The 25,821-nt window shown below is 37.7% G+C and overlaps 1 protein-coding gene and 1 long non-coding RNA gene across 2 annotated transcripts in view; both read right to left on the bottom strand.

Moving 5' to 3' along the window:
- CSMD1 (CUB and Sushi multiple domains 1) overlaps window positions 1-25,821 on the bottom strand; it is a 3,308,788-nt gene that overhangs the window by 1,165,007 nt on the left and 2,117,960 nt on the right. The window contains exons 9-10 of the mRNA XM_069726899.1: window positions 23,624-23,748; window positions 17,027-17,148 (exon numbers count right to left, since the gene is read on the bottom strand). Coding sequence (XP_069583000.1) covers window positions 17,027-17,148; window positions 23,624-23,748 — 247 coding nt within the window. The remainder of the gene's footprint in view (window positions 1-17,026; window positions 17,149-23,623; window positions 23,749-25,821) is intronic.
- LOC138680764 (uncharacterized) lies at window positions 3,314-3,897 on the bottom strand. The gene is made up of 2 exons (XR_011321762.1): window positions 3,867-3,897; window positions 3,314-3,762 (listed from the first exon to the last, which is right to left on the bottom strand). It is a non-coding gene; the product is annotated as an uncharacterized lncRNA (long non-coding RNA).

Raw genomic sequence — 25,821 nt, 5'->3', positions numbered from 1 at the left:
CTCTGTCTGAGCATGCCCAGGGCAGGATCTCCCGTTGGAGATCGAGAGTCACATGCTCAGGTACTGCAGCACATCCCATTGGTCCTTTTGGCAGGTCCTGAAAGGGCAAAACTTCTGTAGCTGTTTCCTGTGCTGCAGCTATATAAACTGCGCATGACCGCACGGCCATGCGCTAGTATTGTCTTGTAAATATGTGTGTGTGTTGTGAGTGAAAGTCGCTCTTTAAATAACCCTCCCTATTGAATGTCTGTTCGCAGAAGGTGTATGTTTGCTATCTAGCGCCCGACTTATCCAACAGCACGAAACACACATTACAGCTACCAGTTGCTGTGTCCGCCAGTACGGCGCTGTGCGCTTGCTCTGCGCTTTCCTGACCCAAGCCTGGGTGGTAAGTGGCGTCCGTCAGTGCGCCACCGCATGCACTCTTGTGCCTTAATATTATTATTTATGTTCCTCTGACACACCCAGTTGCGGTGTTGTGCCAGCAAGTGTCTAATCGGACTTCAATCCTGTGTAGGGGTTGAGTCCGCTGACTTCTTGCTCGCGCTTTATGTGCGGTACTGCGGTCCTGTGACGCAACAGGATCGCTTCCTTCACGCAGGGTGAAGTTAACCCATGTGTGTATACTTAGTACCGCCATATAGTCCGTCTTACTAGCAGCAGGGTCTTTTACCTGCACGGTGGACCTCGGACTGCGAACGCACCTAATACCATAACATCTGATTCTTGGTGCGTTCCCCCAGTCCTTAACAGAAAATGAGTATTATCTGACAGAATTGCAGAGGTGTCAATACTTTTGGCCATGACTGTACATGTCATTCTTACAAAAGCATTCCTTTACCTCACTACTGGAAATTTAAAAGGGTAAAATGAACTGCATAATTGATTTCCATTTTCACATTGCAAATTCATTCATCAAGATAAAATATTGTATATTCCAAATATCTTGATAACAACTTATTTACTATATATGGGAAAAAAATTCAGGTTCATTTTTAAATAACTTTCTCTATTTTTTTCTGCAAAACACACAATGCGTTAGAAATAAAGGGGAAAAAACATATATTTGGTATGATAGTTCAAGGATGTAAAATCTGTTTACTGCAAATAAGAGCAATAGTGGCTGGTTCTGCTATATTTCCATATGTTCTACTTTTTATTCCAAAAATGACCTAGAACACAACTAGCTTCATTTGTTTGCACTGTAAAATTGTTTTATTTCAAGCTTGCTTGGATAAAATATTAACAAAGCCAAATAAGATATACAATGTGACAGTATTTCTAATTCCTTAAATTCATATTTCTTTAACATATGCTTAAATGTATTTTAACCCCTGTACCACCCAGGGTGGTTTGCAGGTTAATGACCAGGCAAATTTTTACAATTCTGACCACTGTCCTTTTATGAGGTTATAACTCTGGAATGCTTCAACAGATCCTGATGATTCTGACACTGTTTTCTCGTGACATATTGTACTTCATGATAGTGTTACAATTTATTTGATATTAGCTGCATTTATTTGTGAAAAAAATGGAAATTTGGCAAAAATTTTGAACATTTCGCAATTTTCCAATTTTGAATTTTTATGCAATTAAATCACAGAGATATGTCACACAAAATACTTAATAAGCAACATTTCCCACATGTCTACTTTACATCAGCACAATTTTGGAACCAATTTTTTTTTTGTTAGGGAGTTATAAGGGTTAAAATTTGACCAGCAATTTCTCATTTTTACAACACCATTTTTTTTAGTGACCACATCTCATTTGAAGTCATTTTGAGGGGTCTATATGATAGAAAATAACCAAGTATACGCCATTCTAAAAACTGCACCCCTCCAGGTGCTCAATACTACATTCAAGAAGTTTATTAACTCTTCAGGTGTTTTACAGGAATTTTTGGAATGTGTAAATAAAAATGAACATTTAACTTTTTTTCACAAAAATGTATTTCAGCTCCAATTTGTTTTATTTTACAAAGGGTAACAGGAGAAAATGGACCACAAAAGTTGTTGTACAATTTGACCTGAATATGCCGATACCCCATATGTGGGGGAACCACCGTTTGGGCGCATGGGAGGGCTCGGAAGGGAAGGAGTGCCATTTGGAATGCAGACTTAGATGGAATGGTCTGCAGGTGTCACACTGCGTTTGCAGAGCCCCTAATGTACCTAAATAGTAGAAACCCCCCACAAGTGACCCCATATTGGAAACTAGCCCCCCCTAAGGAATTTATCTAGATGTGTTGTGAGAACTTTGAACCCCCAAATGTTTCACTGCAGTTTATAACACAGAGCCGTGAAAATAAAAAATCTTTTTTTTCCACAAAAATTATTTTTTAGCCCCCAGTTTTGTATTTTTCCAAGGGTAAAAGTGGAAATTGGACCCCAAAAGTTGTTGTCCAATTTGTCGTCAGTACGATGATACCCCATATGTGGGGGGAACCACCGTTTGAGCGCATGGCAGAGCTTGGAAGGGAAGGAGCGTCATTTGGAATGCAGACTTAGATGGATTGGTCTGCAGGCATCACATTGCGTTTGCAGAGCCACTAATGTACCTAAACAGTAGAAACCCCTAACAACTGACCCTATATTGGAAACTAGACCCCCCAAGGAACTTATCTAGATATGTTGTGAGAACTTTGAACACCCAAGTGTTTCACTACAGTTTATAACGCAGAGCCGTGAAAATAAAAAATCTTTTTTTCCCACAGAAATTATATTTTAGCCCCCAGTTTTGTATTTTCCCAAGGGTAACAGGAGACATTGGACTTTAAAAGTTGTTGTCCATTGTGTCCTGAGTACGCTGATACCCCATATCTTGGGGTAAACCCCTGTTTGGGTGCACGGGAAAGCTCGTAAGGGAAGGAGCACTGTTTTACTTTTTCAAATCAGAATTGGCTGGAATTGAGATCGGACGCCATGTCGCGTTTGGAGAGTCCCTGATGTGCCTAAACAGTGGAAACCCCCAATTATAACTGAAACCCTAATCCAAACACACCCCTAACCCTAATACCAATGGTAATCCTAACCACACCCCTAACTCTGACACACCCCTAACCCTAATCCCAACCCTATTCCCAACCGTAAATGTAATCCAAACCCTAACCCTAAATTTAGCCCCAAACCTAACCCAAACTGTAGCCTGGACCATAGCCCCAACCCTAACCCTAACCCTAGCCCTAACCCGAGTCCTAACCCTAACCCTAGTAATATAGAAAATGTTCAGCACAGCCGAAGGGAGGAGGTGCACGGTCATAGGTTCCCAAGCCTCAATGTGTAAATAACAAGTGACTGGCACACTCCGGACGTGTTGTGATGCAAAATAGGGGGTTTATTATACATACAGTAAACACAAACGTTTCGGTCGTAACTGGACCTTCATCAGTGTGCTAAAGGAAAATATACAAAGAGAGTGATATCCAAAGCATAAAGGAACAAAATACAGAAAATAAACATAAACAAAACACAATCAAAATAAACAAAAGTATATACAACACAAAAGTCATGATACAGAAATGAGTAATAACCCCATTAGGGGACCATCAAACAAGATTTCCGAGATATTCATGCTGGAAAAAATTGAACGTGTACGTGAAGGTATGGTGACGCGCCAAGAAAGAAGAAGGAACTAGGGGATGGAGGTATGAAAAAGGTGATGATGAGAGACACACTTTACCGTGAGGTATGGGTGAAAAGGTAAACCTACCTAGATTACTAGTATGTTGGAGGAGCCCCACAAGTTAGAACTAAGATGCATCTGAAGGGAAAAATAAAGTGCATGTAGAGATAACCCTGTACGTGCCTATATGGACCATACGTAATACTATAGGGCTTATGGTGCCATGTAAAATAGTTACATACCGGAAGCCTGAAGCTATATAGAATTCAGGTCGTAAAAGCAGTACATAGACGCAGGGGAGTATGTCCCAGGTGGTGCTATCTGCAGGGGAAATAGGTATGATATAAATTGTGCCAGTGAGCTACTAGATAATATAGGAGTATGGTACATACCAGAGGAAAGCCTGAAGCTATATAGATCCCAGGTTGTAGAAGCAATTTGCTGATGCAGGGTAGTGTGTCACAGGTGACACTATCTGCAGGAGGGATAGGTATGATATGACATAGATGGCGCTAGTGAGCCACTAGATGGTGAAGGTATATGGTACACAGGACTTACCCACCCAGTAAATATGAAGCCACGCGGTGTCACCGCTGTTAAGGGCTAAGAGGGAAGTGCACGCTATCTGTATAAGAAAATTTACTGATGAAGGTCCAGTTACGACCGAAACGTTTGTGTTTACTGTATGTATAATAAACCCCCTATTTTGCATCACAACACGTCCGGAGTGTGCCAGTCACTTGTTACTAACCCTAACCCTAGCCCTAACCCTAGCCCTAACCCTAATGGGAAAATGGAAATAAATACATTTTTTAATTTTTTTAATTTTCCCTAACTAAGGTGGTGATGAAGGGGGGTTTGTTTTACTTTTATAGTGGGTTTTTAAGTGGATTTTTATGACTGGCAGCCGTCACACACTGAAAGATGCTTTTTATTGCAAAAAATATTTTTTGCATTACCACATTTTGAGAGCTATAATTTTCCATATTTGGGTCCAAAGAGTCATGTGAGGACTTGTTTTTTGCGGGACGAGTTGACATTTTTATTGGTAACATTTTTGGTCACGTGATATTTTTTGATCGCTTTTAATTCCGATTTTTGTGAGGCAGAATGACCAAAAACCAGCTATTCATGAATTTCTTTGGAGGAGGCGTTTATACCATTCCGCGTTTGATAAAATGGATAAAGCAGCTTTATTCTTTGGGTCAGTACGATTACAGCGATACCTCATTTATATCATTTTTTTATGTTTTGGCGCTTTTATACGATAAAAACTATTTTATAGAAAAAATAATTATGTTTGTATCGCTTTATTCTGAGGACTATAACTTTTTTATTTTTTCTTTGATGACGCTGTATGGGGCTCATTTTTTGCGGGACAAGATCACATTTTCAGCGGTACCATGGTTATTTATATCCATCTTTTTGATTGCGTGTTATTCCACTTTTTGTTTGGCGGTATGATAATAAAGCGCTGTTTTTTGCCTCTTTTTTTACAGTGTTCACTGAAGGGGTTAACAATTGGGACAGTTTTATAGGTCAGGTTGTTACAGATGCAGCGATACTAAATGTGTGTACTTTTATTTTTTTCATTTAGATAAAGAAATGTATTTATAGGAACAATATATATATATATATATATATATATATATATATATATTTTAGTTTTTTTTTTTTTACACATGTGAATAATTTTTTTTACACTATAACATTACCCCGGGGCAGGGGGCATCATGTCATAGTGTAAGATCGCTGATCAGCGATCTGACGTGCACTCCTGCAGTCTTACCAGCGCTTACTTTGAGCAGGTGCTGGTAAGCAACCTCCCTGCAGGACCCGGATGCAGCCCCGTGGCCATTTTGGATCTGGGCCTGCTGCAGGGAGGAGGGGGTAAGAGACCCTCGCAGCAACGTGATAACATTGCTTTGCTCCGGGGTTCTCAGGGAAGCACGCAGGGAGCCCCCTCCCTGCGTGATGCTTCCCTATACCACTGGAACACTGCGATAATGTTTGATAGTGCCGGATGTCAGCTGCGATAGTCAGCTGACACCCGGCCGTAATCGGCCGCACTCCCCCTATGAGCGCGGCCGATCGCATATGACGTATTATCCCGTCGGTAGTCATACAGGCCCACCCTACCTCGACAGGATAGCACGTCTAATGTCAGAAAGGGGTAAAAAAATTACTATCTCTATGCCACTCAAATCTAATCCTAAAATGGAAACTTAAAACACATTAATATTATCTCTGTGTCAGCCTGACAAATTTTATAGAGACAAAATAATAAACACTAAAATTAGCGATTTTTCCAAGATGCTGAATGCAATGCACAAAATGCTTTTCATAATGGCCCAAAGGAAAAAGGTTCTATGGGCCCTCTAAGAGAAGGGGAAATGGCTGCAACCTGGGTGGAAAAGTATGCAGAAGACTTCTCAGTTTTTCAAAATTAGTTTGTGTTTCATTAGAAATATAACCGGGGAGGCCAGGGAGGTTGCCATTTCTGGTTTAAAATTGAGCAATATCAACTTCAAGTTCAAACTCCCTGTTACTGGCACATCTCAAGTGTTGGTTAATTAAAAATGTCCATATTCAGTATCCATTCTTGAGTGGTAAGAAAAGCTATGCACTGGAGTCTCTGCTTTTGCCAAAGTAATTATGAAACAGTCTTGATTATCCAACTGTCTAGTAACAAAATGACAGTAAATGTGACAATATATTTTTATTACATAGATACTGTATTGAATGCCCTTTATCGGGCTGTCTCTGCCTCCAACTGTCATTAAAGGGAATGTGTCAGAAGGTTTTTGCTAGCTCATTTAAGAGCAGCATGATGAAGGCAAGGATAAGCTGAATCCAAAGATGTGTCACACAGCTCACTCTTTTCTGACACAAAGTTTTTAGATTTACCAATGCAGCAAAGCTGAGGAAGCAAACTCCACCCACACCAGGCTCTCTATGTAGAATGTATATAAACAGTGAGTTGCTTATCACCAAAGGGGGTGGTCAGACAACCTGGCATACACTTCTGTAGTCCTGCAATGATAAGCTACCTTTGCTAAAATAATCTTACAATCAAAAAACAGCATGGAGCTTGATATGAGAGGCATTCCTAAATCTGTGTTGTAACCCCTACATCATGCTTTCTTCAGATTGCATAACAGAAACCAATCAATATATTCCTTTTAATTTCTCATTTTAATCTCCTGCAAGATGGCCATTGCAGGGGCAAAGGGAGCACCAGAACTTAATCTTAAATTACAAATCAAATTTCCTGCTGTGCACTGAAGAAGGCAAAGACCCGGAAACATGTGGCCGCAAATGAGTTACTGGTATGACTTCTTATCCTAAGTCATGTAGCACAGCTCATTAAAGGGTTGATATTGACTTTTAAGTTTGCTACATCCAATAGGTTGTAATAAAGTTCAAATCTTATTCTCTGAAGAGACAATTTGCACATTTCCCAATATCAGGCACATATAACCTGTAAGATGCCCCATATCGTACTTGCAGGATGCTATGCTAGAATCTTTTTTGTTGGTTAGGAAGCCAATAAAACTATTAGTTTATTTTAATGAGTGAAGATGTTTTATGTGTAGGAACCTCAAGAGCATAGCAAAAGAGCGTACTAGATTAAAGTAGATGTTGCAGTACAATAGCATTGGCCACTAAATACTAGAATTTCTATTCATTGGTATTGTAAACTTGTGTTTAATAATTTATCAGCATGTAAATATGAATTTCTCGGTTTGATTGTGTTTTCCTACATTTTACATAACCTGACATTACATTCATAGCTGACTTCCGATGCCATTACTGAATGCTAATTGTAAAAAGTGTGGAAAGATTCATGCTATATTTTGCTAAGCATGTCGTGCTTTTGTCTTTGTTAATATTTAAAAGTCCATTTCAGAATCTGGCAGGCTCTCAATATGATTTGAATAGATTTACATGTATATTGCGCTATCCTTCGGAAAAAGGACTCTACGAGTACTATGACACTTGAATCTGAATATATTTTTATGTTTAAATGGTTTCATTATTTACGATCAATCTAAATGAATTAAACTGTACATAAGGAAAGGACATTTTTAATTTAAAAGTGTGATATTTAACGGTAAAATGTCACATGTTTAAAATGTCATACGGTTTTGGCATTATTGAATTGCTTTCTATTAGAGTAGATATAACAACATATCCTAGTTTTGATACATAGTTTTGGAAAAAAAAAACAATTCCCCAAACCACAGCTTATTTTACAGTGGTTTTTAAAAATTAGACCAAAACTATGTTAAAGCTCTCAATGATTGTAATGGAAAGATATGCCATATCAACTTTCTGCTGTACATCTTTTCCTTTTGTGTACATATCTGAGATCCAGGAACTCCTTAAACCCAGAGTGAGAATATGCTACTTGATTCAATTTTCATTTCACTCTAAAGCTCATTCTGCATGAGGCCGGTTTGACACCCATGCTCACACATACTGTAAGTGGATGTGCAGTTTAGGTCAAGAGCTTCTTGGTCCCACCTTACATAATGGTCCATACGTGGAACTTGAAATACAGACCAGTATTATGGCCTGACAATGTGTTCACATACTGCACAACCTCATATGGACGAGAACCATGCTCACTTGCAAACACACGTAAACACACACCTTCTAGGTAATACCTCAAAATTACAGCAACATCATGTGCTCATTCCTGACAGTCACATCATTCCAGCAACATTAAAGGGAACTTCTTGACTTTCCAAAGCTCCAAAGGTTTCCACCATGTTTTATTAATTTCTTTATACCCTTCCTAAAAAGTCAATTTATTAACTTATTGATTTCCGCATTTGGGGTCACAATATGAAAATTAGTGAATGACAAGTATTGAAGAAATTGCTTTCCCCTGAATAATTAATCATCCCACCAATAATGCTATCAAGCCTCTGTGGGTCTAAACAACATGATTTGTAAGAGCATCATCACCTCTGACTCTTTCCTAATCTCTGCCTCCCGGGCAATGTGCTGTGAAGCCAGATGTACTGTATGCTCCCGGTCTTCACTGCGTTCTGACAAGCCCAGGGAGGCAGAAGTGATGTAGGCCACAGTAAGCCATGAAATTTTTAGAGTCAAAGGTAAGAGCTGGCTAATTTCTTTGTCAGCGCTTCCTTGGCAGTTCACTGATGAAGCTAGGGTGAGTAGACATGGCTTTATGGGCATATGCAGAAATCAATAATTCACTAAAAGAAGCTTGTTAAGATGAGAGATGAATAAAACATGGTGGTGGTTTGGAGGACCTGAGGAAACTGCTAGGTACCTTTAAATTATACACGCAGTAGTACTTTATTGAGATACTGCCATTAAGGAAAACTCTCTGCATAGGTTGGAGAACCACTTTACAAGTCAAACATATAAGTGAAATATGAGTATATATCATTTAACATTTTCCTGTTGTTCTTTTCAAGATTAGACAAATGCCACATTCAGAACAAAGAAGAAAATGAGTAAATCTTGCCAGACCATTTCATATCTAAACTTATGTTTTGTCATGATACAGGTTTTTTCTTTTTTTTTTATTAATGCGAATAAACTGATGTCAATATAACCAATCTCTGCAATGCATAGACTGCTAAAATAAAATATATACATTTACCAATATACTGGATAATTTGGTGTACAGGTTTATTAGTTAAGCTGATTAGGTCCTATTAGTACATGACAGCCACAACTTATGAATGTTAAAAAATAATCTATTTCGTCAGTCTATAATTTGTCAAAAAATCCTGACCGTTTAGCTAATTATTGCATCTTATTTCAGTACTATGACTCACCTCCATGCATGAGATGTTCTAGTACCAGGACTAAGCCATTCTAGTAATGCCTTTTGAAAGAAAAAAAAACTAAATCTGGTTTCAGCTTAGGTTAAAGGGGGACAATTAGAAGTTTGTGCTCATTCCCACCACCAGACACCGTCTTCACTGCCTAATATCATTTTTCTATACTTTCCCTTAATTTCAAGGTAGAATTTTGAGAATTTCTCATTTTGCCATGCTTCCTCTTGTAACATAAATCATTGTACCTTTCCATACGGGTAGTGTATGCCCATCTCTGCAATCCCTACCCAATTTTACGAATGAATAGCAGTTACATAGGATGTGTGAATGAAGCATGATTTATTGCTTACAAAGACCAGAGGAAATTCATTATGTTTGAAGGAAAGTTGATTGTAGCAACTAAATAAGAAAGGGTTCTTTACACTTGGAGTAGTCAAACTGTGGAATGCCCTACCACAGGAGGTAGTACTGGCAGATACTAGATCACCATATTAAAAAGGGCTTGATCCTTTTCTCACAGCAGGTTGGATTGTGAGTTACAAATAAGCTAGCAATAGAATTGTATAACTGGTGGAGAAAGATTAAAGGGACTCTGTCACCTGAATTTGGAGGGAACAATTTTCAGCCATAGAGGCGGGGTTTTTGGGTGTTTGATTCACCCTTTCCTTACCCACTGGCTTCATGCTGGCTGCAATATTGGATTAAAGTTCATTCTCTGTCCTCCATAGTACACGCCTGTGCAAGGCAAGATTGCCTTGTGCAGGCATCTACTACGCAGCACATTGCCCCTGAAAAGCAGCTTGGGTCTGGGAGCAATGTGCTTCTAAAGAAAAAAGTTGAGACAACCCCTTTAAGTGGATTAGTTATTAATGATTAGACATTAAGCAAATAATAAGTGATTTGAACAAAAAAGCTGTACAATATGAGATGTTTGGGCAGTTATCATTTAGGCTCTGTAAACACACAGTGCTCTATTTAAAACACAATGAAAAGCAATGGCATCCAGTCCATTCCATTGAGGTATAATAGGATTTATTGACTTCTGTCCATGTGTCAGTCATTTTGATAGAAAATGACTGATTGAAACCAAATTTTTTGTTAACTATGATGGAATCTGCGACTAGAGCTCCTGACAAAACCTCAAATGCAGATATGAATATAACTGGTAAGTGATTCTTTTACAGCACATTCAGTTTATTCTTCAGAACAGAAGTTACCTTTATCAAATTTGCACTTCTACATGAGAGATAAATACATGCTAAGGGGCTCATTCATGAAAATGTTTACAAGAAAATGAAAATTTAGCAACTTTTTGCGTTTATATGCCAGATTTGGCCAGCTGATCCAAAATGGGTGGAGATCAGGAGGAGCTTTGGCAGCATGGGGCACATCTATTGCCACCTATCAAATTCATGAATAGTGCTGGTATTTCTTACACCTGAATATATCACTCCAGTCTCTTACTGGAGTAACATTTCTGTCAAAGTAAAAGAAAGTGCACACAAATATGCACCAAATTTGTTAAGTGAACTCAACCTCATAATGAATTCAGTGTAGCATATTTCAATATGCCAGGAAGTTGTGTGCTGGTACCATTTCCTGCAATTTCCTAGGCAAAATAAGGGATCATGGGAAAGCTAGAACCTTCAGGGTACGTTTATGACAGGAGTGTTAGCATTACACCAGAAGTAGAAGGAAAAATCACAATCACTGTCCATTAGAAACATCTTTACTTTGTTTGGAAACTTAAATCATCAGGGTGAAATGGTGAAAGGAATACAAAGAGGACAAAGGTCGTTTCTCACCAGACAGCAGTTCAGTGGTTCCTTACATTAAGGACCCATTGAAGCGTTGGTTGGCGATATTCTGCCGTTGTCCTCTATGCATTCCATTCACCCCTGCACCTTTCCAAACAAAATGAAGAAGTTTCAAAGGGACGATAGGTGAAATTTTTCCTTCTACTTCTGGTATTCCTGCAACCCCTTGTTAAGACTAGTGTTCAGTCTGTGGATTTAAATTCAAATCAATAAACAATTATGAATTAATTAATCTAATATTTGCCAAATGGTAAAATGAATTACGACAACATAAATATAAGAAAAATATAAATCTGTTTCTCATGAAGAATCAGTAAAATCAGAGTTTTCAGTTGATGCTACAGAAATATTTCCACCTAATCAGTGTAGTTCTAAAATGACTGTGGTGTTATTACAGGAAAGATATATATCTTGGTACAGTGTTAGCCAGTAGATAGAACAATATTTAGATGTGAGAGTTCTTAGTGTTTGATACCTTTTAATGGCTAACTGAAAAAAAATGGAAACAAATTGCAAGTTTTCGAGACTACGCAGGTCTCTTCATCAGGCAAAGACTAATGCAAAATACTGAAGAATCACATATTTATACACAACACAGCACCTGTGGTATTATTAAAATCATTAGAATGATGGTGATACTAAAAGCATAATTCAGAAACTTAATTAACAGCCTCAGCAATTTATCACTAAAACCCTTTGGAATATGTTAGACTCACTCAAAGAAGTCAATTAATAAATATAACAAAGATTTAAAAAAGCACAGACATGATCGTTGACTGCTCATAATTGCAAAATGTGCAACAAAGTCTTGTATCCTGAATATATCATTTGATATATCGTATCATCAATGGACAGAGTTTAAAAAATGGTAAATTGGCTTTAATCTCTTCATGACCTTACAATTTTTTATTTTTCAGTTGCTTTTTTTTCTTCTTCTTCCCAGAGCCATAACGTTTTAATTTTCCATCAATATGGCAATTTAGGGCTTGTTTTTTGCAGAATGGGTTGTATGTTTGAGTGACACCATTGAATTTATCATGTAGTGTACTGGAAAATGGGAAAAATGTTCAAAGTGCAGTGAAAGTTAAAAAAAAATGCAATTCCACAATTGTTTCTGAGTTTTTCATTTAGAATGTTCACTATATGATAAAACTGAGCTGGTAATATGATTCTCCGGGTCAGTATATGTATGCAGACACCAAGGATATATTCAGTAGTTTTTTTTTATTTAACTGGTGAAATTTCTTTTCGAAATTTGTAAAAAGAAATGCTTATTGTTAGGTGCAGGGATTCTCCTACTGCACGGGCTAGATCCCAAGCCTTGCCTGCATCTGCTGTCTCCCATCCAGCTTTGGCAGCTGTGGGTTCTCCTGAGCATAGACGTCGGTCCCAGCATCTTGCTCAGGCTCATGCTATTCATCAGGTTACTGCTGGCTCTTCAGCCAAGCCTATGGTAACAGTGGTAGGCAGCGACGAGAGATCACTCTGGAGACTAAGTCCAGAAATCATCTTACTGAGCATGCTTGTGATGTAGCGATGTCTCATTGATGACTGCTGGTGATGTGGCAGCTCTGGATTGGGCCACAGGCAAGGTCCTGTCTGACTGGACTTGAGCTTTAAGTATAAAAGGCTCTCAGAGATGCAAGCCGGTGCATTGGTATCAACCTCTTTCCATGTGTGAATAAGACATTGCAACAGTGTGGTCCTTGTCAGCATGTGCTCTGGGTCGGCGGTAAGCAATTAGAATTCCAGCACCTCTGGAGAGGAGTTTGTCTGTATGGATTCAGAGCTGGCATCTAGCCATTAGAATTCTGGCGCCTCCGGAGAGGAGTTGGTTGAGTGCTGTTGCTGACTGTGCGACCACTGTTTGCTACTTACCCCATTAGTTGGCTGAGATCCCCTGTGAGGTTATCAGGGATTGTTTTTAGCTTCATATCTGCTTCATTTATGTGTGCTCCTTGGCTAGATGAAGAGAATTGGGCATCAGACTGCGTTGCTCGCCTGTCAGGATAATGTACCAGAGAAGTCCAAGTAGATGTAGTAGAGAATAGACTGTATTTCTATGCATTTCATGGTGATCACACCACTTCATCAGGACAGTCTATAGTCTATAGGTATAGACTATCCTGAGGAAGTGGTGTGATCGCCACGAAACGCATAGAAATTAAGTCTATTCTCTATTACATCTACTTGGACTTCCCTGGTACATTATCCTGACAGGCGAGCAACGCAGTCTGATGCCCCATTCTCTTCATCTAGCAAAGGATCATCACATCGGGGCTTGCAGCAGCTGCCAATGCTAAGTGCAGTGGTTGTGTCTCACACAACTATAATAGGTGAGTGAATTTATATTATCTCTCACGAATATTCCCTTTATCTCAGATAAGACCCTATGTGCACTCTAAATTCCTTCTAGCTACCTTGTCATTACTGTGTGCGAGTGACACAGCTCTATTGCAGAGCATCTGTTTCGTTACTGTGTGAGTGACACAGCTCTATAGCAGACACAGCTTTGTGTGCTCTTCACTGAGTGACGTGTAACTCAGTGCGAGTTAGCAATCACTCGCTGTGTGTTCCGCCATTGTTCACACAAGCTGCAGTTTTACATCTCTGCACGGTGGACCCCGGGTTGTGATTGTACTTCTTTATTAAATTTATTTAGTGCAATCCACCAACCCTAAGACTTATGTCGCCATTTTCCAATTTTGCATTGTTTTCATTATTTGGGTCCTAGGGCTCGCTGTGAGTTTTTTTTTGCTCACTGAGCTTACATTTCTCTTGATATTTTGGAGTAGATATAATATTATTTCATTGAATTGCAATGTTGCTGCTACCAAAAAACATAATTCTAGTGTTTTCTAGTGTATTTTTTTCTCGTTATGCCATTTACCAATGAGATTAATTTATTTTTTATTTTGGTAGCTCGGACATTTCTGAATACAGTGATACCAAATTTGTATATTTTTTATTTTTTTCAATTGACTTAGTTTCAATGGGGCACAAGGAGGATTATGTGAACCTTTGTATTTTTTTATTTGTGACCTTTCTGATGGCACCGCGAGAGTTAGAACTTTCTCACGCTTGCGGTGATATCAGTGAGGTGAAACTAATTCATTGGATATGAACTTACATGTCACCCTGAAGCACTGAGCTAAGTAAGCACATGCAGCTTAGTCTTTCTGTTGGATGGTAGGCATCATTGCAGCCTGCCATCTGTATGTAGTAGACCTAGACACCTTGCGAGAAAATTGGATTATTATCTTCTCAGCAGGCAAGTGAGGAATATGGTTGTTTATTATTTTAATTCTTTTACAGGGGATTGGGCTTAATTAGGATTGGCTTCAGTGGATTGGGCGTAAGGTGTGTATAACTGTTTTTTATTAATTTGGAGTCAATAAAGGAGTCTGTGCCATTTGTTCAAATAAAGGACTTTATTCTGGGTATTTTTTTTACACTTTGTCTATGGGGTTAGTAATGGGGACACCTCTCCATTACTAACTCCTGGGCTTGATGTTACCTGACAATATAAAGGTGACATAATTCCCAATACTATCAACCCATTTGCACACTGCACCAGGGCAAGGGGGAAGAGCGAGGCTAAGTTTCAGATTTGGCGCATCTTATGGATGTGCCATTTATTGGTCAGATGAGAGCTGATGTTTTCAGTGTGTGAAGGGGACAATATCCATGGTCCCTTCCTACGCTTTTAATATCAGCCCACAGCTGTCTGCATAGTTTTTGTTGGTTAATAATCATAGGGAGAACCTACACAATTTTGTATGGTCATCCATTTTAATAACCTGTAAATGCTTAGTATACAGCTGTGAGTTGATATAAATAGTCAGGGAAGCTCCATGAGTATTACCCGCTTTCTAAGCTATAAACATGTGCCCCAGCTCTCTGCTTTCTCTCTCTTGGTTAACAAAATTTGGGTGGACGTCACACCATTTTTAATTTTTTTTAATTTATTAATAAAATACATGTACAGTAAGCTATACAGGCAAAGCACTGATTATACATTTCAACCACATATTTAAATCTATATCTATCTATCTAATCTATATATATTGTGACAAAGTCACTGGTAAAGTGCTGGAGGGGAAATATGTTTCACTGCGCTTAATGGCATCAGTGATATAAAATCGATATAATTATCGATTGTCATTCAGATGCTAGGTGCTAACAATCACATTGTACTGTACTTGCAAGAAAATTCCATGACATTGCATGACACTCGTCCCACTTTTCTGGACAGATATAGGACCTTTTCTCTACAGAGATGGGTATGAGCCTTTATGCTGCAGATTTTCACGATCAATTTCATCCCTTATAATACTAAGGCCGGGGTCACACTGGCATAGAATACGGACGAGTGCTATGCTAGAAAACATCGCATTGTACTCAGACCACTGTTAATCTATGGGTCAGCTCCCACCACCTTTTTTTTCGTATTCAGCTTGCGAGTGATTGATGCGATTGTACGCATATACTGTATATATCACCTGAGTCTCACCATTACAAATCAGAGAAAAAATTGGACACCACATGGACCATCAGTGTAGCTTGCAACAAATACGCAGATATTTTCCTCATTTCCTCAGCCCAGTGAGCCATTAAATTCAATGGGGAAAAGCATTGAGAAATGTAAAGTCAAACACATGTCATATGGATGCCATACGGATACATAGATGTGAGAAAAATTTTTTTTTGCCCTTTCTTCATTTATATTGTTGTATGTCTTTTATATGTTTCAATAAAGTTTACTTACTTTTTATCATATTTTTGTATGGAACTCCATTTCTCTCTGTGTTTATACATGTTTTGGGAGTATACACCTACTAGTCCTTTTAATATATGGGTATATACAAAATTTGACTGTAATTGATCATTATATGGGACCCATGTTTTTTTCAGTGAGTTTATATATATAGATGTGAGAAAATTGCATCATTGCATTCAAATGCTTTACACACGGATGACCAAATGGAGAACACTTGTGCGATTCTCAGCAGGTAGACACGCACCAATTTTCCGTACATTTAGTGTGACCCCGGCCTAAGGGTTACATCTGCTGCAAATAAGCAATAAAATCATTCACAAATCTGAATGCAGTCTGTGGAAATTTTACAGAAGATTTACTGCAGATTTTGATTAGGGTTAAGGACATAATCTCAAATTTCTGCTTTCTTTTTGCACAGTATCCACAAAGCTCTTACTGAGGCTTTTTGCTGCAAGAAATGGCAGAGCTAGTGTTAGGCGCTGGGATTCTCCCACTGCATGGAGTAAATCCCCTGCATTGCCCTCATCTTTGGTCTACCATTCTGCTTTGATTGCTGTGGGTGCTGCTGAGCATAGATGTCGATCCCAGCATCTTGCTCAGGCTTTTGCTATTTGTCTGGTTACTGCTGGCTCTTCAGCCAAGCCTATGGTAGCCAGCAGTAGTCAGTAATGAGCGAACACTCTGGATACTAAGTCCAGAGATCACCCTACTGAGCACACTTGTGATGTGGCAACGTCTCATTGGTGGTCGGTCTTCAGCTGCTCTGGTGATATGGCAGCTCCGGATTGGTCCATGGGCAAGGTCCTGTCTTACTGGACTTGAGCTGTATGTATAAAAGGTTCTCAGAGGCACACTTTAAACTTTAGAGGTATGGAATACAAGGCATGGTTAGCTCAAGAAATATAAAGGTAAACAATTTCCATATTGAAATCATTTTTTCTTTACTTAAAATAGATATCTAATAAAAAATAACAGAAACATACCTTGTCTGGATCGGTACTTGTTACAACCCAAACACAATGGGCATTGTCTTCATACTGAACTGGATAGTTAGGTGAAGTAATGATGCCTGCCGGTCCTTGAAGATTTGATCCACATGTTCGAGCTGTAGAAATATAACAATAATAGTAATAAACAATATTATCATCTTGCATTAAACTCTAAATAGCAAGCTTAGGTGTAATATGATTAGAACTATATTAATTATATTTGTTGAGAAAAGGTATAAAAAAACAAACTGCCTTAAATTATTATTAATTTATACTACATTTATTCTAAACATTTGTTATTGCTTCAGTTTAAAGTGAGAAATTAATTTATTTTAATACATAAAAAATCTTTGACTAAAGAAAACAATTGTCATAGCAATTTTGCCTTCTTTTATTAAAAATGATATTCTTGCACACAAATATTTTGCTGTCTCTACATGTGATCCTTCCAATCCTCTGTTATCTCTTCCTTACATTTTAAGCTCACATTCAGCAGACAGCCATGCAGTTTGTTAATGTTTATGTTTACAGCCAGCACTCCATCTGATCTTCCAGACTACATTTATCATGATTCATTGAACCACACACATCAAGAACTTATACCTTCAATGTCCACTTATTGCATCTAGTGAATAGCTGATCTCTGGCCTGACAAATTAACTCATGGGTTGTTTTCTTAAGAGAGCCATACTGTCCAAAAAAATGGGAATAAAAAGTGTAGACTGAAGTGATAAGCCTACTCCCTGTTGCCCTCCTCTGCCTCACTCCTCATCCTCTGCCACACTGTACCACCTCATCCTACAATATTGCTCCCAGCCAACATCCTTCTCTTCCGTTGCCTCACTCTATCACCCACCATCAGCATTTCTCCCAGTCATCCTCCTCCACAGACTTTCTAAATAACCACCACTGCAGTTATTGCGCTTGTAATATGGACATATTATTTGAAGAGCAGGGAATTATGGTTGGATGCTGTAGAGGAGGATTGCAGTTAGGAGCAGATATTTCTTTATAACAGAGGGACATCATCTCATAATGTATCTGATGATTTAGCATAGACAGGGAATTATTGTTCTCTGAGATTTAAATGGACTGTAGAGCTATCATATGTAACTAGATATATGCAGATAGGACAAATTTAGAACTTCACTGTTTACGCAGATTTCCCCCAGAAATTCAACTAGCAGACAAGTTATTTTTAATGAGCTTTAATTATTACATTTAATGTCCCTTTTATATTTTGGTGGTCTCTCCAGTTTCCAGAGCATAAAAAATGAAAGACATAAAGAATAGGATACTTATACTTTCCACTCAACTCATCAGTGGCGTGACAGTGACATAGAAAATGGTCAGCAAACAGATTATAAGAGGCAACCTGAGAGGTGAGTATGTTTATTTTTTTTCACCTTTTTGCCTGCCATTAACTTCTCAGTAAGATGGCACCCGCATCTGACTTCTATTTTAATGAATTCACACTAAGCGAATTATAAAAAAATCTGTATTCTTCACAATATGGATTTTTGCAAAATTTGAGTAGAATTACATTCCACTCAAATAGATTCTCTCATCTCTACATGTGAGAGCTTAGGAATAAGGATGAACGGACTCATGGAAGTTCATGTTCTGATACCTGATCAAACTTTATGTCTAAAGTTCTGTCCTGGTATCAGAACTTTATCTGAACTAAAACATGAACTGATTCTCATTGAAACATATGGGGACTCGAACTTCAAAGCTGGAAATTTATCTCTCTCCTCTCAAACTTTCAAACTTCCCCCAGAACTCCGAACGTTAAAATAGACTTCAAGAAGAAGTCCGTTTTCGGAGTTCAGCATCAAACACTAAGTGTCCAGTACGAAACCCCAAACTTCAAAGATAGGGTTCGCTCAGGAACAAGCAGGAATCTTAGAAGTAAATTATGAATTTATTTATGTCTGCCAAACTTTACAGATTCAGTATTCAGAATTTTCAAACAGGCCCTTTAACTTTGTCTTTCTTACATAAATACGATTCTTTATATCTCACAGGTTTACAATTTTTCAATAATGAGTATGTCCATAAAATTAGTTTAACTATTGTCTTTCTTGAATAAGCAAACTAAAAAAAATATGAAGGCTTAGCCGATTAGCATACGTAGAAATAAATATAGTTAACATTGTGGTCTCATTATTTCACATGGTTATAAAATGTTGCTAATTAACGGAAGGTTCTTTGACCTTGGAAAGAAACAAAGTAACACCCTCCAATTAGGAAAATATTTATAAACCCAAAACTAAAATATATTTATTATTATTCTGAGTTGTATTTATTTTCATACAAATTGTTCTGCAGGAGTATAAAACAATTGAAGTTAAGAAATCTAATTATATTTTGATCCTTTGGCACAAATGTTTAGGTTATTTTTAATACTGACAAAATGTACCTGTTAATGCACTCCATAAAAGTAGTTTACTTATTGATCATCTTTTAAAATCTTTATCCTGTTTGTAATTATATTTTTAACAACTACTCTGTTTCACCTGCTAGTTGTTCTTTACATCTGCATATACAGTTAAAACCAGAAGTTTGCATACACTATATAAAAAGACACATATGCATTTTTTTCTCAATATCTATCATGACATCAGAAAAAACTTTTCCCATTTTAGGTCAATTAAGATTACCATAATTATTAATATTTGCCAAATGCCAGAATAAAGAGAGAGAGATTGTTTAAAGGCATTTTCATTACTTACTTTAGAGTCAAAAGTTTACATACACTAAGATTACTATGCCTTTAAACAATTCTGGACTGCCCACATGATGATGTCTTGTATTTGGAAGCTTCTGGTTTTTGGCAACTGAGTTAGAGACACACCTTTGGATGTATTTTAATGCACGCCTTAAACACACTGCATATTTGTATAGAATCATGGGAAAGTGTAAAGAAATCAGCCAAGATATCAGGATGAGATTTGTGGACTTGCACAAGTCTGGCTCATCCTAATCAGCCAAGATATCAGGATGAGATTTGTGGACTTGCACAAGTCTGGCTCATCCTTGGGTACAATTTCAAGATACTTGAAGGTGCCTCATTCATCTGAACAAGCAATTATATGCAAGAACAAACAAGATGGGAATGTCCAGCCATCATACCACTCAGGAAGGGGATGGGTTCTGTGTCCCAGAGATGAATGTGCTTTGGTCTGAGATGTCAATATCAACCCAAGGGAAAGAGCAAAAGACCTTGTGAAGATCGTGGTGGAAGCTGGTACGGTTGTGTAAATATAACAATGCCAGGAAGAAGCCATTACTTCAAAAGAAACATAAAAAAGCCAGATTAATGTTTGAAAAAAGCACACTGGAACAACGATCTTTATTTTTAGAGACATGTCCTGTGGTCTGATGAAACTAAAATTCAATGTTTTGGGCATAATGACTATTTTATTGTTTGGAGAAAAAAGGGAGAAGCTTGGAAGCCGAAGAGCACTATCCCAACTGTGAAACATGGGGGTGGCACCATCAAGTTGTGGGGTTGTTGCTGCAGGAGGGACTGGTGCACAAAATAGATAACATCATGTGAAAAGAAGAATATGTGGCAATACTGAAGCAACATCTCAAGACATCAGCCAGGAAGTTGAAGCTTGGGCGGAAATGGGTCTTCAAAATGGACAATGATCAGAAGCATACTGCTAAAATGGTAGCAAAGTGGCTTAAGGATAACAAATTTAATGTGTTGGAGTGGTCATCAGAAAGCCATGATCTCAATTCTATTGAAAATTTATGGGCAAAGCTGAAAAGGCAGGTACGAGCAAGGCAACCTACAAATCTGGACTGGTTACACTAGTTTTGTCAGGAGCAATGGTCCCAAATTATGACCAATTATTGTGAGAAGCTTTTGGAAGGATATCCCAATTGTTTGACCCAAGTCATTCAGTTTAAGGGCAAAGGTACCAAATACTAATGAAATGTATGTAAACTTTTGACTTTGCAGTAAGTAATAAAAATGCCTTAAAATATTTTTTCTCTCTCATTATTCTGGCATATGGCAAACATCCATAATTATAGTAATCCCAATTGACTTAAAAACAGGAAAGGTTTATACTGATGTCATGTCAGATATTGAGAAAAACATGCACCTGTCTTTTTATATAGTGTATGTAAACTTCTGGTTTCAACTGTATATTGGTAAAAACACTCCCAAGAATGCCAAAAGTAGTAAAATTCCACATCTTCTTTGCTGCCCTGGGGCTGTTGGCTTTCTTTACCGACATTGTTATATGCAGCAGGATATGAAAGAAAAGGAGGCGCAGTATCAGGCTGATATGAATAGGGGTAATTGAATTCTCAAAGATAACAGCAGGAAACGCAGCTAGCAGTCAGTGTGAAATTAATGATAATCCTGGTCTAGATGATCTACCAACCAGGCAACCCCCACATGTACTTATGCTGGCTAACAGATATAAATTATTCAGCTGCAGCAAGAAAAACTAAATCTCTGAGCACTAAAAAATACTCGGAGGACCCCCGAGCATGCTCGAGAAATCTCTAGTAACGAGTATATTCGCTCATCACTAATAACTAATCATATCCTAAATAGTTGCATGTCAAATTTATGTATGAGATAGGCAAGATGATTGTCTATAAAATGATGGTAGTCTCACATTTGAAGCAGTAGTGGATGGTGAGGTATGGAGAAAAGAAAAAAGTTTAAAACATTGCAACTCTTTGGCTAATCACTATATATTTTTCAAGGCAATTGGAGGCTTTGTTGTATTTCAATGTACCACAAATTGAATTTTTGGGAACAAAAATTGTCGAAGCTGACAAATTTGAACTTAAAATTATTTTCTTATTTCAAAACTTCAGTGTGCAAAGGAATTTATGCAGTTTACTTCCAATTGTAATCATACCGATTTGGTCAGGAAAGCTAAAGAGGGATGATAAATTATAATTCAATTTTTCATTCGCAAAATATCTGTGTATATTACTACATGGAGTTTAATGTATCTATATAAATAGGAGAAAAACTGGAGTAACCAATAAATAAGTAAGAAAGTACAAAATTTATTTCAAAAAATCAAAGAAAAACACATATAATAAAATTGTCAATCAGGCCGAGGACACGGAAGTACATACAGTAGTGAGGTGCACATGGGAGTTCAGAGGTAGTACATCTATCTGATTTACATTTAAATGCTTGTCCATGTGTTAGGTAAGTAGAGCCAAAAATAAGGCACAATAAATAAAGCCCAAGTATTGTATAACAATGCGGGGATCCACAGAAGCAGCGGGAGCTCTATAGCAAGGTTTAAAGCCAAAAGTAAGGCAAAAAAAAGGTCAGGGTAAATCAACATAGATCAAGCCCAGCTGGAGATCTGCAGAGTTAAGGGACTGTATCATAAATTAAGGGCAAAACTTACCAGGCCCAGTGCACAACACTACTCAGATGGTAATGAGCCCCAAATGTTATACAATACTTGGGCTTTATTTATTGTGCCTTATTTTTGGCTCTACTTACCTAACACATGGACAAGCATTCAAATGTAAATCAGATAGATGTATTACCTCTGAACTCCCATGTGCACCTCACTACTGTATGTACTTCCGTGTCCTTGGCCTGATTGACAGTTTAATTATATGTGTTTTTCTTTGAGTTTTTTAAAATAAATTTTGTACTTTCTTACTTATTTATTGGTTACTCCAGTTTTTCTCCTATTTATATAGTTACATTACGGAGTCAATAAAATATTGTGAATGTGGGTTGATACTACTTAGTATCCCCACTTTTGGCATATTAAATATGCAATGGGGTTTTTTTCTTCTGTGTCTATGGAGTTTAATGTGGAGCATCAACTTTTCCTTTGGAATTAAAAATGAAGCTGTAATAAAGTTCAAGTGTATTGGATGAGCTCAGTCTATTTAACCTGATAACCTTCTTAACCTTCAAAGAGATTGTTTATTTACTGCATAATTCCCACATACTATTTGAATTAATACTATGTTCTGCCCTTTACTTTACTCAACTCTTGTCACACTACTTGTTACTATAGGAACAGCTAAATTTCGGTTTGAAGGTGCTCACCTTTCCTTCTTGCTGCTAGCAAAGTGATGCTATTGCAATCCTTGCGGGAATCATTTTGAAGTAATGGGGGTTTAAAAATATCAATAGCGGCAAGGTTTACATTTTAACAGGGCTAATGCAGACTGTTTTTAGCCACTCATACACAATATTATGCAGCAAGCTCCAAAGTTAGGAAAACAGATATAGTGAAGCATTTTATCACTCTATGAACTGAGATATTGAAATTCTTCCAGGGGATCTGGTAATTTCTAATTCATTCTATCTAAATTAATTTTATGAAAGGCACAATTCAAGTCATTGCTGTATTATGTGACACTAGCAGTCACATATTCCTATGCAATTTTGCTTTTCTATGGTTTCTATGGGTTCTTCATTCTTAAGGCATGCTGAATAACTATATTCAAGTCATAATGCATATAGCAGCTGTTGCATGAATTTCAGACAGTTTTATTTTTCCTTTCTTTGGATAATATGCACACTATAATTTTAAACTATTTAAATGTGAACCTGCTTTCCCGCTCTCTTACCTCGGCAGATTGGTCTGTGATCACTCCAAGCAGCCAGTGTGTCAGTCACTCTTTGACAAGTTATACTCTTCGAGCCTTGTAACACATAATTATCATCACAGGAAAATTGGACATTGGCGCCCACTCTAGAAATAGCCAGCGAGAAATATAAAAAATACAGTATAAGAGAAACAGTGATTTGAAAAACAGATGCCCACAATAAAAAAATGCAATTCATCATTGTAAGAAGCAAACATAAACAATAACAATCACTTCTCAATATCCTTATTTTTATAGTTTTAATTATACTATTTTTTCATGAATGTGCAATCTGTGACCCAACTAGCTTTGCACATAAAGTAAAACATTTACTGCTTTCTAAATCTTTTTGCATGAGCTAGATATAGATGATATGTATGCAGGATAGATATTGCCCCTTTGTTACTATTTATTTATGTTTATTATTTAACCCCTTAGTGACAGAGCCAATTTGGTACTTAATGACCAGGCCAATTTTTGCAATTCTGACCACTGTCACTTTATGAGGTTATAACTCTGGAACGCTTCAACGGATCCCGCTGATTCTGAGAATGTTTTTTCGTGACATATTGTACTTCATGTTAGTGGTAACATTTCTTCGATATTACTTGCGATTATTTATGAAAAAAATGGAAATATGGCGAAAATTTTTAAAATTTTGCAGTTTTCAAACTTTGTATTTTTATGCCCTTAAATCAGAGAGATATGTCATAAAAAATAGTTAATAAATAACATTTCCCACATGTCTACTTTACATCACCACAATTTTGGAAACAAAATTTTTTTTTGTTAGGGAGTTATAAGGGTTAAAAGTTGACCAGCAATTTCTCATTTTTACAACACCATTTTTTTTTAGGGACCACATCACATTTGAAGTCATTTTGAGGGGTCTATATGATAGAAAATAATGAAGTGTGACACCATTCTAAAAACTACACCCCTCAAGGTTCTCAAAACCACATTCAAGAAGTTTATTAACCCTTTACGTGCTTCACAGGAACTGAAACAATGTGGAAGGAAAAAATGAACATTTAACTTTTTTTTGCAAACATCTTAATTCAGAACCATTTTTTTTATTTTCACAAGTGTAAAAACAGAAATGTAACCATAAATTTTGTTATGCAATTTCTCCTGAATACGCCAATACCCCATATGTGGGGGTAAACCACTGTTAGGGCGCACCACAGAACTTAGAAGTGAAGGAGCGCCGTTTGACTTTTTCAATGCAGAATTGGCTGGAATTGAGATCGGACACCATGTCACATTTAGAGAGCCCCTGATGTACCTAAACAGTGGAAACTCCCCACAAGTGACACCATTTTGGAAACTAGACCCATTAAGGAACTTATCTAGATGTGTGGTGAGCACTTTGAACCCCCAAGTGCTTCACAGAAGTTTATAACGTAGAGCCGTGAAAATAAAAAATCGCTTTTGTTTACACAAAAATGATCTTTTTGCCCACAAATTCTTATTTTCACAAGGGTAACAGGAGAAATTAGACCACAAAAGTTGTTGTGCAATTTCTCCTGAGTACGCTGATACCCAATATGTGGGGGTAAACAACTGTTAGGGCGCACCGCAGAGCTTGGAAGAGAAGGAGTGCCGTTTTACTTTTTCAATGTAGAATTGGCTGGAATTGAGATTGGACGCCATGTCGCGTTTGGAGAGCCCCTGATGTGCCTAAACAGTGGAAACCCCCCACAAGTGACACCATTTTGGAAACTAGACCCCTTAAGGAACTTATCTAGATGTGTGGCGAGCACTTTGAACCCCCATGTGCTTCACAGAAGTTTATAACGTAGAGCCGTGAAAAAAAAAATTGCATTTTTTCTACAAAAATGATCTTTTTGCCCACATATTTTTATTTTCACAAGGGTAACAGGAGAAATTAGACCACAAAAGTTGTTGTGCAATTTCTCTTGAGTACGTCGATACCCAATATGTGGGGGTAAACCACTGTTTGGGCGCACCGCAGAGCTTGGAAGAGAAAGAGTGCCGTTTTACTTTTTCAATGTAGAATTGGCTGGAATTGAGATCGGACGCCATGTCGCGTTTGGAGAGCCCCTGATGTGCCTAAACAGTAGAAATCCCCCACAAGTGACCCCATTTTGGGAACTAGACCCCCCATGGAACTTATCTAGATGTGTGGTGAGAACCTTGAATGCCCAAGTGCTTCACAG

Source organism: Ranitomeya imitator, chromosome 5 (genome assembly GCF_032444005.1).
Source record: "Ranitomeya imitator isolate aRanImi1 chromosome 5, aRanImi1.pri, whole genome shotgun sequence".
In the NCBI taxonomy this organism is placed as follows: Eukaryota; Metazoa; Chordata; class Amphibia; order Anura; family Dendrobatidae; genus Ranitomeya; species Ranitomeya imitator.
This window is presented reverse-complemented; position numbering and strand designations above follow the sequence as displayed.